Below are 15,202 nucleotides of genomic sequence, written 5' to 3'. Positions count from 1 at the left end.
CGAGGCACGAAGTGCTCCGAACAGCCGCGAACCTACTACAAACACACTATACCCGGCCCCCACCACCGGACAACTTGGAGCAGCTTAGATTAGGGTTGGGTTTGGGGCTTCGCTTGCCTTGCGCTCGCTTGAAGCGAAGAGAGACGATTTTGCAGTTGTTTATCACACAAGAGGTATTTGGATTTCGTATGTGTCCAAATTTAGAATTATTCTTCGTATAATTCGCGTTCAAAATAATTCTTGCCATCTTTGTATAGCAAATACTTGTCATATTTGATAGAGCTGTAGGCAAAACATTATTTTGTTGTTATTTACCGCCTATCTCTGCTCTTTTGGTACGTGAACCTAACCTCTTTAATATTCATTATTTTTTGAGACACAACTGTTGTCTTAATTTTACTTATCGTTGTCCCTTAATAGTAGGACAAATTAAACTATGAATGACGAAGTATGTCCTTTGTTGTGTTGCAGCCTGCCTTATTTACAATGTCAATGCAGAATTCCTCAGGCCTCGCATCTTTAACTGCAACATATACTGATTCGGAAGCAGAAGATGAAACTGGAGATATTTCCAGCCCTTCACCAGAAAAGCCCAAGCCCCTTCCTCCAGTTGTGGTATCACCTTCCGTACGCCATCAAGTAAGTGCTAATCCTAGCACAATTTTTATTTTTATCTTGACCCATCTTAGAATGATAAACTCTCATGTTTTTGATTCAGAATGCCAAGAGACTTGCCCAGTTAGTATCATATCATGATGACACTATTGTCTCTGATGAGGAAGGTGAGGGTGGTGCAGTGTCGGATGATGCTATGGAAACTAAAGAAGAAGTTGAAGAAAAGGCCGTAGAGGAGGCTGAACCAGAAGAAGAAATTGAGCCTACTATGGATGGAGTTAAATTGCCTCCTGAACCGCAAGGACATTGCTCCATGGCACTTCAAGACAAAATCAAAAAGTTTCATGATAGACTAAAGAGTAATGTAAATTTTGACATGAATAAGGTAAGAGTAAACTTCATAGATTACTGAAATTTTAACTTTGCTGAACTTTTTCTACCCATTTGCTGAGATTGTGTCACTGGTATGTGTGTATTTGATAGTTTGTCTATGATTCCTCCAGCTTATCCAGGACAGAAAAGACTTTCGCAATCCTAGCATTTATGAGAAGCTAGTTCAATTTTGTGAGCTCAATGAACTTGGTACTAATTATCCTCCTGAAATTTATAATCCTCTTATGTGGGGCAAAGAATCATACTTTGAAGAATTAGCAAAAGTTCAGAAAGCAGAGACAGAAAAAAGAGAAAAGGAGAGAAAAGAAAAGACAAAGGTAATACTTTTGAATAAAAGTTTTGAGCCGAATGCTGTTCACAGTTTGTGGTATTTATTTTCTATTTGTTGTTAAATAGGTCGAGTTTGTATCTGGCACAGCGAAGCGAACAGCCGGAGTCAGTCTTCTTTCAGCTGAAGAGGAGGCTAAGAGGCGGAAATCAAAATGGGACCAAGTAGGCGGTGTTGGTGGCAGTGTAGCAGCTCCTGTTGTAAGACCTGTTGGGTTAATGCAGCATCCTGCCCTTACCACTAGTGCTACTGGTACTAAAGGGACTGTAATATCAGCATTTGGTTCTCTCCCCAAAAAACCCAAAACTTGAGCTCTTTAGTTAACTTAGTCAAAAATTTTATAAACTATCTAATTATCTCTTTTTTTAGATGTACCATACTGTTCTTGTCTCTTAAGACTGTTGCAGAAACTGTTGTTGCAAATTTCAACCTCAAATCTTGTAGTAAAATGTAAAATGTTGAAATTTGTTTTCTACGATTAAAATTAGGTTCAATAGATGATAAACCGACTGTTATATTGATAGTAAACAATTCTTATTAAATGAGTTATTTTTGCAATGCATGTATTTTATATACTTGAGGGTCTCTATAAACATTTCTCATACACTCAATTAAATTTTTGTTAAACTTTTTTTGCCAATTTTTTGCAACTGACTTTATCACATTTACACCCGGTTATCATATCTGTTGTTAATGTGGCAATGTGCATTACTATACAGGTGAAACATTTTTGATCCATTCCATCAATTCCATGTTTTTGATATTGTGATGTTCCATTCGACGTTTGACTTCTCACTGCATTTCGCGCACTTGCTATTTAACGCCGTAATGAGCATGAACTGTGTTACAAATTAGGCGCATTTCCATATCGCCGCTGCCCGGGGTAGTGCGTCTAACACAGAGGACGTAATTGAACTGCTCTTTTGAAACAAGGGAGGGGAATGACCCCGCTCCCCGAATCTCAAGGGAGCTTGGCTTGGGGCTGACTGTACAGGACGTACGGGGTATAGGGTATGCGTACGTTTTGTGGAACCCATCCATAACACGCGCCAGACCAAGTAGCGGGCTGACTTTTTCTGCTACCCATTCGTCTCACACACACATACAACAGAAGAAGTATGGTCTGAATCTTTTCTGAGATACCATAGAGAGAATATGGGAAAGGGGACCGTGAATTTTCATGTGTACTCGTCTGTGGCGTCTCGGGTAACCATGGCAACGCGCTTGGCCAAGCGAATAGGCTGCCACCTACCCTCCGTCCGTGCAAACTCGTTCATCGTTGTACACTCCAGTGACGTAGCAAGCAGCAGTTTCAAAGATGGCTGCCACCAGCAATGGACGGGGAGCTCAGGACCCTCCAATTTTACCTCAAAATAATGCCACAGATAGATTCAAATTGCTTTATCCTATGGTAAATGAAGAGGAAACCCCACTGCCTCGATCCTGGAGCTCAAAGGACAAGTACAACTACATTGGGCTTTCTCAAAATAATTTGCGTGTCCATTACAAAGGTAGGACATTTTCCTCTGTGGATTGGTTATGGGCTGGTTCTCTTGCATCTTGTCTATTCGAGATTTGTCACATTTGGATCGGCGCACCAAGGCATTCTTGGCATCATGTGAAATTAGAATACAGTATGTGTGTACGCTCAAAATTTTATTAAAAGGCAATGAAAGGGCCTGAAATGACAAGGATGCGTATTTTAGAGCTGGATCCAAACAAAGAAATCAGCTGATCAGTCCTTGTCATGACGTAATTTTGAAAACATCTGTATGACTATTTAGAAACCTACTTGTTTTAAGCGTAAATCCTACCGAGAGAGAGCAAATTTTGATTTCTAACGTGAATTTTGACCTTATTTTGTGTATCTTTTCCCTGAAATATTGAGGCCTGAGAAAAATGCTCAAGACATTGGTACTCTATTAATAGCCTACACGCACGTTTGTTTGTTTCCTCTTATTAGAACTTAATTCGATCATTTTTTGGTCCATCTCCCCAATTTCAATGTTTCAGTTTTTGAAATCTTTTGCAGCACTCTGTCCTAGACTATTAGTGCAATTTTATGTTTTGACCTTTGAACTAGATTCTGATGGGTAAGAGGACTCAATGGGTCTGATCTCATTAAACATTGGAAGGTATAGTTACCTTAACCACAAGCAGTATATACTAATTTGCACATAGTGTTGTATGAAAAGATAAAAATTAGTACAACTGTTGCAATGCAGTTTTGGGGATTTTTTTTTGTTTTTAGTTGCTCTGGAAGGTTATGTTTACTGCAGGTTAAAATTGATGACAGGTTGATGAGTAATTTTAGTTGTACACAGATGTCCTTATTTAAGAGTACTATAGACAATGTATTAGACAAATTAATGACACAATTTTGTTTCACCAGGAAATTATTTTCAAAAGAGCTATTTATCCCTAAAACTTCATTTATTTGAAGATGTTTGTCTTGAAATTGATATTTTAAAATTCATCTTGATTCCAGTTTTGTTATTCTCTCCTTTTATTTGGGCCTAGAGCCTTTTTTTTCTTTCCTAGAAAAGTTGGAAAAGAATGTGAAGTTTTAGGTCTAATGGCACAATTTTTTATTTTCAGGACATGGTAAGACTCACAAAGATGCTGCCAGTGTGAGGGCCACACACTCTATTCCTCCTGCATGTGGTTTGTATTATTTTGAAGTCAGAATTATCAGTAAAGGCCGTGATGGATATATGGGCATCGGTCTCTCAGGCCAGGGTGTTAACATGAACAGACTGCCAGGTTAGTGTGTTTCATCGCCTTCATAGCTCAAATTACTTCTGGATGTTTCAAATGATCCTAATTTTAACCTGTGTTTTACAGGCTGGGACAAACACTCTTACGGATATCATGGAGACGATGGACATTCATTTTGTTCATCTGGTTCGGGGCAGCCATATGGCCCTACTTTTACTACTGGAGATGTGATAGGCTGTGGAGTCAATCTAATTGATAATACTTGCTTCTATACTAAAAATGGACACAACTTGGGCATAGCTTTCACAGATTTACCTGTAAGGATATCTCACATTTTTAAAAATTTTGCTTTCACTACACTGATTAATGATAAATGACTCAATTACTTTTTATTTTTCAGCCAAACTTGTACCCTACTGTAGGTCTCCAGACTCCTGGTGAAGTGGTTGATGCAAATTTTGGTCAGTTGCCCTTTGTTTTTGACATTGAGGATATGATGAAAGAATTACGAGCAAGGACTCGCTTGTCAATACTTAACTATCCTGTTCCTGAAAATCCTGGTGACTGGCAAGCAGTTTTACATAAGTATGAACATCATCTTGTGCATCAAATTCTTATTAATTAGTCCCTTGCATGTTGGTAGTGATAATGATGTATGGAAGCTTTAAGTAATGATACTGTTTTTTTTGTTGTAGAATGGTATCAACTTACTTAGTTCATCATGGATATTGTGCCACAGCCGAAACATTTGCTCAGAGTACAGCACAAACATTTGAAGAAGAAATAACATCCATAAAAAACAGACAAAGTTAGTAATCTGTTGCAATTGCTTGGATATAGGTTTCCACTTAAGTATTTTGTATCTAGTGATCTAAATAACACTTTTTTCTTATATTTTGGAATTAATTTTGTTAATTTTGTCTCACAGAAATTCTAAAACTTGTGCTGGCTGGTAGGATGGGAGAGGCAATTGAAATGACAAGCAGGTTGTATCCTTGCCTTTTAGAACACAATCAGAATTTGCTCTTCTTATTGAAATGTAGACAGTTTGTTGAAATGGTGAATGGCTGTGATTCAGAGGTAGGATCATTAACCCTTAATCTTGTTTTTAAATCATACTTCATTAAAAAAAAAAAAAAAAAAAATCCTTTATTTTTTATTTGTTATAGGTAAATCCTCCTCGCTGCCCACGTGTCAATCATCTGTCGACCCCACCGCGACCCTCAAGTCCTCCTCCAGGTAGTCCTGCTCAGACGTCCAGTAAAAACCATACCAAAGGTCAAGCTCAGCGTCGTACATCCCACTCTTCGCATGGAGTTGAAGATATGAACATGGCAAACAGTGGAGTTGCAATGAATGGTGGAAGTGATGTTACACCACTAATCAAACCAGATTCCCATGGTATGTAATTCATCCATTTTTTCTTGCAAAATACTTAACCCATCAATCTTGTAGCTTCAACACTAGAAATTTCTTCAGGTCTACGGGATGATAATGATGATGTAGAAATGGAAGTAACTGATGAAAGAAATGGTCATAACACCACCAATGGGGTTAACAAACCTTCATCACCAGCCACCTCTAATGGTTACCAGAATGGAGATTCTCATCAAGATGAATCTAATAACACAGACTGTGTTGAGGAAATGGGTTGGTTTCTTATTCTAGTTATGATTGCAAGGTTAATGCCCTCTAATTCAAAATACTTAATTTTTTTAATTTTTTTTTTTCAGAAGTGGACCCACCAATTGGCAGACGGCAGTTGTGTGGGGGAAGCAAACCTGCTATTGAACGAATGCTTGAATTTGGCAGGGAACTTTATAACATGAGTCTCCATTTGCGTCAAGAGCAAGGCAACAATGAAGCAAACAAAAAAATGCTCCAGGTAAACACAGTACTTATTACAATTGTAGTATTTGGTTAGATATACATAAAACTTTGAGATGATTAAAGTAAATATTAAGGTATCTTACATTTTCTTAACTGTATCTACATATTTTAAATCTCATGTTCCGAAATTTGTTTTAGGATGCATTCAGTTTGCTGGCTTACTCAAATCCTTGGAGTAGTCCTGTTGGTTGGCAGCTAGATCCAATGCAAAGGGAAACTGTATGTGCCGCTCTAAATTCTGCAATTTTAGGTAAGTATAAGAACATTGGTATCAATATTGGTTTATAAAATGATGTACCTAATGCATCTTTGCACTTTTCAGAAGCGAGCAATCTACCGAGAAGGCCTCCCCTAGAAATTGCTGTGGCTCATACCCGAGAAGTGGTACGCCTCATGTCACGTTCCGGTCTTGGGTCCTGTGCCTTTGCTAGTGTTGATGACCTCCTTCAACATTAGCGTCAAGCCACTCTATGTACTATATGCTGCTTGTGACTGTTGGCTGTTATGGATTGGCATAAGATGGGTCTTTATTATCTTGTTTCTTTAATCATATCAGCATGTCAAAAGTATTGGTCTACACCATCTTTTAGTTCACGTTTTTACCCAATCAAAAGAAAGAAATTTTATGTGTTATTTGGAAATTTATTTTGATGTGGAAAAGCACTAGAGCATAGTAAGTTCAAAATCTATAGAATTCCTTTGTATAATTAAAATGGTGTTATCTCGCTGTTTCATTGGTCATGTGGGGCCTAATATGTTGGCCAATCCAAAATAACCGGTTGCAGTCGCATTAGTCAGATTGTGGCTGTGATTATCTCACAACCTTTTCCCTCTCTAACAACACCATCACGCCCAAAGATCTCACGCTGTAGGTAGTACTATGACAGGGTTATGCCAATATTGCCAAATGTAAACCAAGACAATTGATGGAAGCACATAGCATAATGTATCTTGAAGTGTTATGAATATGAAAGCCCCTTTTATTTCACCAATTTTTTGTTTAATAACAAGTGGTAAAGCAAGCTAAGAGCTTTTGCTTTAGCCTTTCTATTTTTCTTTCGCTTGGTTTACTTTTGGAATTCTGGAATGCTCCTGAATTTAATGACTTCATCTCAGAACATGAGTGATGTCTGCCAAGATTGAAGGGGGCTTGTCGAATGAATTTTTCTTATTCTGTGGTGTTAAAGTTGTACATAAATTTCGTTCTAATATTTGATTAATTTTATTACAATTGGATATGATTTTTATGTGACTTAGCTGGTTGTACGTAATGGAAAGATTGTGTGCATAGTCTTCAGTGATGTTAGTGCTCTTTTTTCTTCTTTTTGTTTGTTTGTTGACATGCAGCTGAACACTAATTATTGGGATCTGTTTCCAATACCAAGGGAACACCCTTACTGTGGGATTGCTCCCATACTCCATCAATGTTGATGTTTTATATTCACATCTTAATTTCTTCTAAACAGATATGTCTTGCAAAGATACCCTAGGTTGGTGAACATATACAAGCTGTGTAATCTTTTTTTTTCTTTTTTCATCTATCTTCCTTTACTGGTTATTAGAAGTTCCATCAATCTATCTCAATCATTCCCTGCTGTTTCGTACTTTGGCCTTGTAGGTTACTTTCAATGAAAGCTTATTTCTCATTTGGGTCTTGACATCTGATTGTTTACATGTCTTCCTCATGGTCCATCCTTTGCTGTTCTTGGACGTCCTGTCCAATGTGACATTTGCTTAATGTCTCAATATTATACCTACTTTGTGCTCAAGGGTATTGAAAAGTGATGACAAACAATGTAGCGTAAGATTTATTGCATAAAACCTCTCTGTGCTCTAATAAATTTTCTTAAATTTAGTTTTATGTGAAGGGGTTAAACTAATATCTTTTGACACATCAAAATTTCTTACCTAGGAGCAAAAATAATTTAAAATACTTTCTATAGGAAGTATTCTTAGAAATTCCAAAATGCAATCCTAGTTATTTCTGGCCTTGTTTTTGCAGACTAAATTCACTATTCTATTCAATATGAGCACTGTCATCGTAAAGTTAAAATGGCAATTGATTCGTGCCTATTTCTTATTCCTAACATTCAAAATTGTATGTAGAAACTTGCAAGAACTGTTATAACTGCCGAAAATCGTTTCAAGTCAAGACTCAAGCGGTTGTACTGTACTTCATAAGTAAACTATTTTGATTCTTTATCTTGATGATCTTGTGATATATTTTGACTGATCATCAAGTATGTGATTTGCTAAGGCTTTATAAAGAGTAGTTTTTCGCATTTGCTAAAGATGTCATTCAATAGAGATTTTTTGACCCAAATTATTAGCTAAAGTGTTAAAAAAATTTCAGTGCTTCAAGTTTTGTGATTTTCCATTACATCTATTGAACAGTTACACTGCCATCAATGTACCTCATGGCCCTTGTAAATGTAGAGTTGGAAATTTATGCATAGTAGGAGTTAAATTGTTATAAAATCTTTCCAGAACATTATTAAATTTTAAATTGGACCAATATTGTTCCCGTTTGAAATATTAAAAATTATGACCTGACGCCAGTATCATTAAGTCTCAATACACATGTCAAAGGCTGCTCACTGACAAGAAAGAACAGTTAATGCAATTATCTATTGAATTCGTTGAAATTTCTTCAGTTTGACATTCTCCACCCCTCAGTTTGAGAAATGTGTACAGATAATGAATGTAGTCCTCTGATCGCAGTCAGGTTATATTTATGTTATCAAGATCATTTAAAGACTGTGATAATAGTAACTCAAGTAAAAGAGCCACAGTTATTTCCTAGAAGCTACTATATTTGGGTTTTTTAAATCCACTTAAAACTTTGAGACTTCAGATTTTTAATCAACTGTCTTAGAGGCTGTACACCAAATGTAGCTCTTGCTGTTTCATTGCAAAGATTTCATTTGTTTGAAACGTGTTTAAAAGTGTATTGAGACACAAAATGAACATGTCATCATTATTGTTCAGTTCTTATGTTGTGAGTTTTCAATACATTAGGAAAATTAAAAACTACCGGCGTTCATGATTTTTATTATTTTATCATCTGGCTGTTTAGTTGCTTTTACCCCTTCTGTTTGCTGCTACTGTAAAGAAAAGTTCTATTTTTAATTAAGAAAGGGATCAGTTTTGTGTAGTCCTGAAAATAAATCATTTCTTTTTGTATAATTTACAAAGAGTGTTTCTGATGCTAAGGGTTTTGCGTTACTGTAAAATTTTGGATTTTTCTTATGTGATAAATGTTATCATTTCTTTTAAAAAAAGTAGTTTGTTTCTTTTGAAGTAGCTAATGCTACTGTAATGTGGTTTCACAATATGTTTTATTTCAGGGAAGTCAATCTACTACCTAGGGAGGGTGTCAGAATTCGTTTATGGCTTTGAATGTTGTAAAGCATCTGAACAAGCTGTTTCCCTTTTACTTCCTTACACAAGTCCTCTGTGAAAGGCCATAACTAGGTAATTACAGGGTAGTCAGCCTTTGCCAATATTCTTAATAGTTTCCAAATGTGACAGGATGCTGCAAATCTTTTCTCTATGTAACCCACGCCATCATGGAATATCAAAACCTCTTTGTTAAGTTGTATGCATTGATCTAGTAGGAGGTATAATCCTTTAGTGTCCTCATAGTAGTTCACAATGGTATCTCTAGTCTCCAGCAGAATATTGTATATTGCAATTCAAAGAGTCTACCTCTTGTAAGAAAAAGAAAAGATTTTTATTCATTGATTTAAGTGAATGGGTTTCATGACTATCTGATAGGTTTGTAAAATTAACTGAGAACCTTAATGTTTCTTTTCTAAGCTATGTATTCCATGGTCATACACCCATTCATTGCTGGAAAGTATGAAGTTGGCCATTCAAGTTTGTTTATATGTTTGATGGAATTGTTGTACATAATGTATCTTGAAATGTGCATTGAGCTGCAGTACATATTTGGAAAAGGAAGCAAAAGTTTCTCCCTTTCCAGAATGAATGTGCCTGATTGTATATTATGCACTTAATGATAAATGTTTGGACTTGACTATTCATTCATTTAATGTGAGAAGTTGATAGAAATGCAGTAGGTTGTATTCTATTTTTAACATGAGATGTCATGATATGAATCCAATTGATTCTGTGTAGATGAAACTGTAGATTCGTTTTGAGGTAATATTTTAAAGTAAGTGTCCAAATCAAATCCTGTTCAACAATGAGAATTTTACAGTATGAGCCAGACAGGTTTGGGTTTGATTTTTATCAAAATGTTGTGTTCTTTACTAGCATTTGTTTAACAATGGCTTAGATTTGTTTTCTGTGAAAGATTAATTATAGTTAAGCTACGTGTTTGATACGAGAATGAAACTAGACGCCTAGGTCTTTCTCTCCCTCTCTGATTCTATTATAAAATATAATTTTGATTTTTTAAATAATATTAATATGATAATAATAAAATCGTAAATATACTATGTCACTGCGTTTCAATTGTCATGGGTTGATTTTGGGGAGAGGGGGGGGGTAGGAAAGGGAAGAAGGGAAGAACTTGCGCGCGTGCGGCGCGCGAGGAGCAGACGAACTGGGTTAGTTCTGGAGCTGGGTGTGCGTTGGGTTCCAGAGGTCGCGGCGGTCGCGTAGCCTCGCTGCGTGCACAGAACGAAAGGCACACCCTCCCTCCCCTCCACCCTCGCCCTCTCCTCTATTTCCCTTTGCCCGTCGTCTCTTTCGCTCTTTGCTCGCGGCGAAAGGAAGGGAAGGGGTGCGCTCGCCTTTCTCCTGCCTCCCCTGCCCACCCCGCCCTGCCCCTACCTACACTCTCCTCTCCTCGCGGTCCGCGGCGGCAGCAGCAGCAGCAGCAGCAGCAGCTACGCCCTCCCTCCCGCAGCGGTACGCCTGACTACGCCCCGCCCCGCCCCGCGCCGCGGCCTGGCAGGCGGGCACGGCCAGTCAGTCGCTCGCAGCCCCCGAGCCGAGGCAGGCCCGACCCGACCGGAGCGGAGCGCGGGCGCGGACGGAGCTCTGCCGTGGGCGTTGGTGTGTGTGTGTGTGAGTGTGTGAGTGAGTGAGTGTGTGTGTGAGTGCGTGAGTGTGTGTGTCCGCGAGGCGCGGCGCGGCGCAGCGTAGTGCGGTGTGCGTGTGTGGTGCGGCCACACTGTGTGGCGGGGATCGGGTCTGGGAGTGTCCCCCGGTGAGCCCCACCCGGCCCCACCCCGTCCTCGCCTACCTCGCGCTCTGGACACTGCAGGATTAACCCCGGAGCGCGTGCGTGCGTGCGAGCGTGCGTGTGTGTATGTGCAGCAGGGTGGGGCCACAGGCAGGCTCCAACCCTCCGGGCTCAAGCCTCCAGGCCCCGAGCGCTCCGGCCCCTGGCCCTCGGCCGTCGTTCCCCATGTGCGGCTGAGACCCGGGACGGGGTCCCACACCAGCTTCCGTCACGTTCGTGAAGGCAGGCAAGAAGATGGGGTGCGCAATGTCGGCGGAGGAGCGCGCCGCGCTGGCGCGGTCCAAGCAGATCGAGAAGAACCTGAAGGAGGACGGGATACAGGCCGCGAAGGATATCAAACTATTACTCTTAGGTGAGTATCTGCCCCCCCCCTTCTCTCTCTCTCTCTCTCTCTCTCTCTCTCTCTTGCTCTCCGTCCCACCCCGCCTCCCCCCGCCCGGGCCCCGCGCGATCATGGCGGACAGACCAGGCGAGGTTCAGCTGTCAGAGGGGGCGTGGGCTGCGCCGGGGCTGCGCCCTCCGTCCACCGCCCCTGCGCCGCCCCCGCGCCGCCCCCTGCTACCCCCGCGCCGCCCCCTGCCACCCCCGTGCCGCCCCCGTGCCGCCACCCCTTCCCTCTCCCTCGCCTTGGTGGTGAGATGTTGCATCTGCAGCTGCTGGGCCGCCGGCAGCTTTGGCCCCCTCTCGCCGAGGACTTCCCTTCTTTCCAGGATGCCGTGCGCTAGCGCAGCTGCGGTCAGCTCCAGGGGTGGCGTGCAGGACGCTTTACAGGTTCATCACCGCGCTACTGGAAGGTGGGGATCGATTTTGACGTCTTAGCCGTTCCCCAGCCCGCCGGGCTGTGCGCGCCATGGAGTCCCAGCGGTAGCCGGGAGTCTGGGCGCGGGGCCGAGGCATCACCACTCCTCCATGCCTTTGGAACGTGCTTGTTTGACTCCTCCAGCCCCGGAGGCCGCCGGGCGCCCTGGAGCCTGGAACAGGCCCTGGAGACCCACGTGCCTGGACCATTAGCACTGTTGCTGCCTCGGCCAACGCGTCCTGGGCCCGGCCGCGATGATCGGTAGGAGTCCATGTCCGAATCAACTCCACGCCAGCCCGGTGGGCGGCCGCGGGCGGCGGCGGGCGGCAGCGGGCGGCAGCGGGCGGCAGCGAGCGGGCCAGCCACCCCCTCGCCGCCATGTCTCACCCCTTGGCCCGAGGCTGCCCGGGTGGGTGCGTGGGGTGGCGGGGCGCGGCGCGGCGGGGTGGGGCGGGGTGGAGTAAGACTCTAGGCTCGATACGCGTGAGGGCGGGGCTGGTGGGTGCGCGCTGTGCGCCGGGCTGCGGCGAGCGAGGGCGTGGCGCGGCGCGGCGTGGCGGGGCGGGGCGCGGCGCATGCCAACTTGTGCTGCGCGGCGCTACGCGGCTGCTGCGGCGGGGCGGGCCCGCCGTTGGGCTCCACGTAACGTTCGCACGGTGCCGTACTTGCCCCGCCACGCCCCGCCACGCCGTCCGAGAAATGTTCCTGTGCGACAAGGTGATGCTTCTGCGGTGGTGGCTGCGGGCTGGCGGCGGGCCGACTTCCCCGTAACAGTATTGACTCGCGCTGGAGCAGAGAGAAGTACATTACCTATATAAAGGTTGATGGAAAGTAGCATGCGGGGGACGCCAGCGAGCTGAGTTCACAATTCGATTTTTCGTTTCAGTACATACGTACCGCGTACCGACCAAGCGAATGGACGGGTTTGCCTGTCGTCTCTTACCACGTCTTTTGAGACCTAACGTGAAGTGATGGCACCTTACACCTTACGGCTCTACGGCCATGACAAATCTAAAAATGAAAAGGGTTTCGCGATTATTTTTTGCAACATTTTTCTGTAATAACGTCTTTAGTTGTTAGTTTCAAATCGCCACAGAATTGCGCTACTAGTACAGAGCGATAAAAATGTTATCGCACTCAATTGGTAGCCAAAATTGCATAACATATTGATCGAATGATTGAAAACTCAATTAAAACTTATTATTATTGCTACTACAGATTTTAACGAGTCACTATCACACACGAAGTTATGCAGATTTTTTTTATTATTTTTTTGGGGTGGTGGTGGTGGTGGTGGTGAGGGGTCGCCCACTAGCCAACTCGTTTTCGTTGTACACTTGCCCGCGCCCAACTCGCGTTCGTCTTACAAAAACTCGCTTCATCAAAATCGCGCAAAACTCTCAAAAATTGATCCCAACCCGCGCGGGGGGGGGGGGGGGGGGGTAATTATTCTCCCCCTAAAGTTAATATTTTGTGTCAGAATTTGCTTTGCGGTGCACGCTCTCGATATAGGTGCGTGGCGACATCAGACATGGTGGAAAGCTCGAAATTCACACTTGGTCGAATTCTGGTTGTGCCTGCGTAGTTGGTGAAAAAAGGTGAGAAAATATAAATACACAAGTCGGCCTTTACCGGGTGCGCAGAGCGCGGCAGTGCGCCATACACCTGTGGCTGCCGCATCTCTAGCCTACCTTACTTTGAAGCTCTCCCCACAACTCGACACAAATTTTCCAAACCTTAAGGCACACAATGCCCTCCATACTCCTAGTTCTAAGTTTTTGTTCAGTAAAAAAAAAATCTGCATCTTTTTACATGCAAATTTCAGGCATATTGCACCACGGTGTACTATAAGAAATGTTGAGTATGTCGCTCTGTTAGTAAGACCCATTGGTCATTGGAGACGAAATGGAAGTTATTCGCAATGAATGCCATAATAATAATGGAGGGGGAAAAACAACTATAAACTTGAAGCTTTTGATTTGCCTTACGCGCGAAAAAGAGATTAGTTAGAAGAGCAAATATGTCCGTAGTGAGCCATCAAAAAAAATAAAATATATTTGATTTCAGAGGATTGGCAAACCATCAGGGTGGGTTACTGTGCTGTCCTTTCTTTCTGGTTGTGTTGTACCGGATTCAGGCGCGCGGGTGGACTTGCCTACCGTCGCTCGCCACGAAACCTTGGGCATCATCCGGAAAGCGCGACCGTTTTTCTCAGATTCATTCAGCAAATTGCGGGAGCTCGGCGCCTGCAAAACTCAACGTAGGCCACCCCGCAGTACATACATGCACAGTGGGCAAGACGTTGCCTACCGACCAGGCGCTATTAGAGCTTGCAGGCAGAGGCTGAACTTGGCAGGTTCGTAACCGTGTCCGTGTACTTTCTGAATGATCTAATGGCCCCGTGCGAATGCAACCCGTCGTGACCACATAGTGGTCGCTCCGCACTAAATGTGTTGACATACCATTTTCGATGAATCGCTTTCGACTGTAGTTCTGACAACTGAAAAAACCCTCTAAAGCACCCCCCCAACTGACTGGATACTGGGTGGGTATAGCTAATACTTGGTTTGGTTTCGACGTCGAATTATTTTTAGCTCACTTAGAGAAAGAGCTCTTGTTTTCGCGCGTTGAGCTATATGAGGATAGCATTGTTATCTCCAGGAAAATGTACCAGGGTGTTTAAAACAACGAAGTTTAGCAAATTTTCACGAGTAAAATATTCGTTTCAGTAAACTGATTATTGCTGCACTAAAATCAAAACAAGCAGTGAATAGAAACTATGATCGCTCCAAATGCGCCTTCTCTCTCTCTCCCTCACTCTCTCTCTCACTCTCTCTGTCTCGCACTCTCTCTCTATCCCTCTCTCTCCCACTCTCTCGCTGTGCGCCATATTTCGCCACCGCTCGCCTGACCCCGGCCGACAGCGTGATTTGAATCACTTTGCTGCTGGAGCTTCATCATTTTCTGTCCGCGCCTGGCGCGCGGCGGGGTGGGGCGGGGCGGACCAGCGCGGCACCAGCGGCCAGCGGGAGGCGAGGAGAGGCGAGCTTGTCGGGGACTGATCGATATTGGGCGTCACGGCTGTGCCATAGCTGTGTGCCGCCACGCCCCCCCCCTCTCTCTCTCTCCCTCCCTCTCTCGGCGCCTTTGCTATCTGCGTGTTTATGGCTATACCAGGTATGCCCGCGCTGCCGCCGTCTGTCTTTCTCTACTCCTACCCTTCCTTTCTTCCTACTTGTCCCCC

The 15,202-nt window shown here is 43.2% G+C and overlaps 3 protein-coding genes across 7 annotated transcripts in view; all 3 read left to right on the top strand.

Moving 5' to 3' along the window:
- Nucleotides 1–40: 40 nt before the first annotated feature.
- LOC113216077 (SAP30-binding protein) lies at nt 41–1,967 on the top strand. Of its 4 annotated transcripts, none has more exons than XM_026435785.2 (5): nt 41–173; nt 472–639; nt 719–1,000; nt 1,119–1,325; nt 1,405–1,967. In XM_026435785.2, exons 2-5 carry the CDS (start codon nt 487–489, stop codon nt 1,645–1,647), a joined length of 885 nt encoding a protein of 294 aa, XP_026291570.1. In that variant the 5' UTR covers nt 41–173; nt 472–486; the 3' UTR covers nt 1,648–1,967. The 4 variants fall into 4 exon arrangements, with proteins under 4 accessions (XP_026291570.1, XP_026291569.1, XP_026291567.1 ...); XM_026435784.2 differs by having other exon boundaries at nt 84–186; XM_026435782.2 differs by having other exon boundaries at nt 111–335.
- A 645-nt stretch (nt 1,968–2,612) lies between these two features.
- Nucleotides 2,613–10,407, top strand: LOC113216038 (ran-binding protein 9). Of its 2 annotated transcripts, none has more exons than XM_026435734.2 (11): nt 2,613–2,847; nt 3,935–4,099; nt 4,181–4,371; nt 4,455–4,639; nt 4,750–4,862; nt 4,983–5,134; nt 5,224–5,455; nt 5,534–5,704; nt 5,788–5,939; nt 6,083–6,194; nt 6,267–10,407. In XM_026435734.2, the coding sequence occupies exons 1-11, from the start codon at nt 2,655–2,657 to the stop codon at nt 6,398–6,400; spliced, it is 1,800 nt and encodes a 599-aa protein (XP_026291519.1). In that variant the 5' UTR covers nt 2,613–2,654; the 3' UTR covers nt 6,401–10,407. The 2 variants fall into 2 exon arrangements, with proteins under 2 accessions (XP_026291519.1, XP_052120975.1); XM_052265015.1 differs by lacking the exon at nt 2,613–2,847 and adding an exon at nt 2,952–2,970.
- Nucleotides 10,408–10,871: 464 nt separating this feature from the next.
- Nucleotides 10,872–15,202, top strand: part of LOC113215994 (guanine nucleotide-binding protein G(o) subunit alpha) — a 51,069-nt gene continuing 46,738 nt past the window's right edge. The window contains exon 1 of the mRNA XM_052264999.1: nt 10,872–11,511. Coding sequence (XP_052120959.1) covers nt 11,394–11,511 — 118 coding nt within the window. The 5' untranslated portion in view covers nt 10,872–11,393. The remainder of the gene's footprint in view (nt 11,512–15,202) is intronic.

The sequence above is a fragment of the Frankliniella occidentalis genome, unplaced genomic scaffold (genome assembly GCF_000697945.3).
Source record: "Frankliniella occidentalis isolate FOCC.00 unplaced genomic scaffold, Focc_3.1 Scaffold23, whole genome shotgun sequence".
Taxonomy (NCBI): Eukaryota; Metazoa; Arthropoda; class Insecta; order Thysanoptera; family Thripidae; genus Frankliniella; species Frankliniella occidentalis.
The sequence above is the reverse complement of the archived record's forward strand: the minus strand, read 5'-3'. Positions and strand labels throughout refer to the sequence as shown.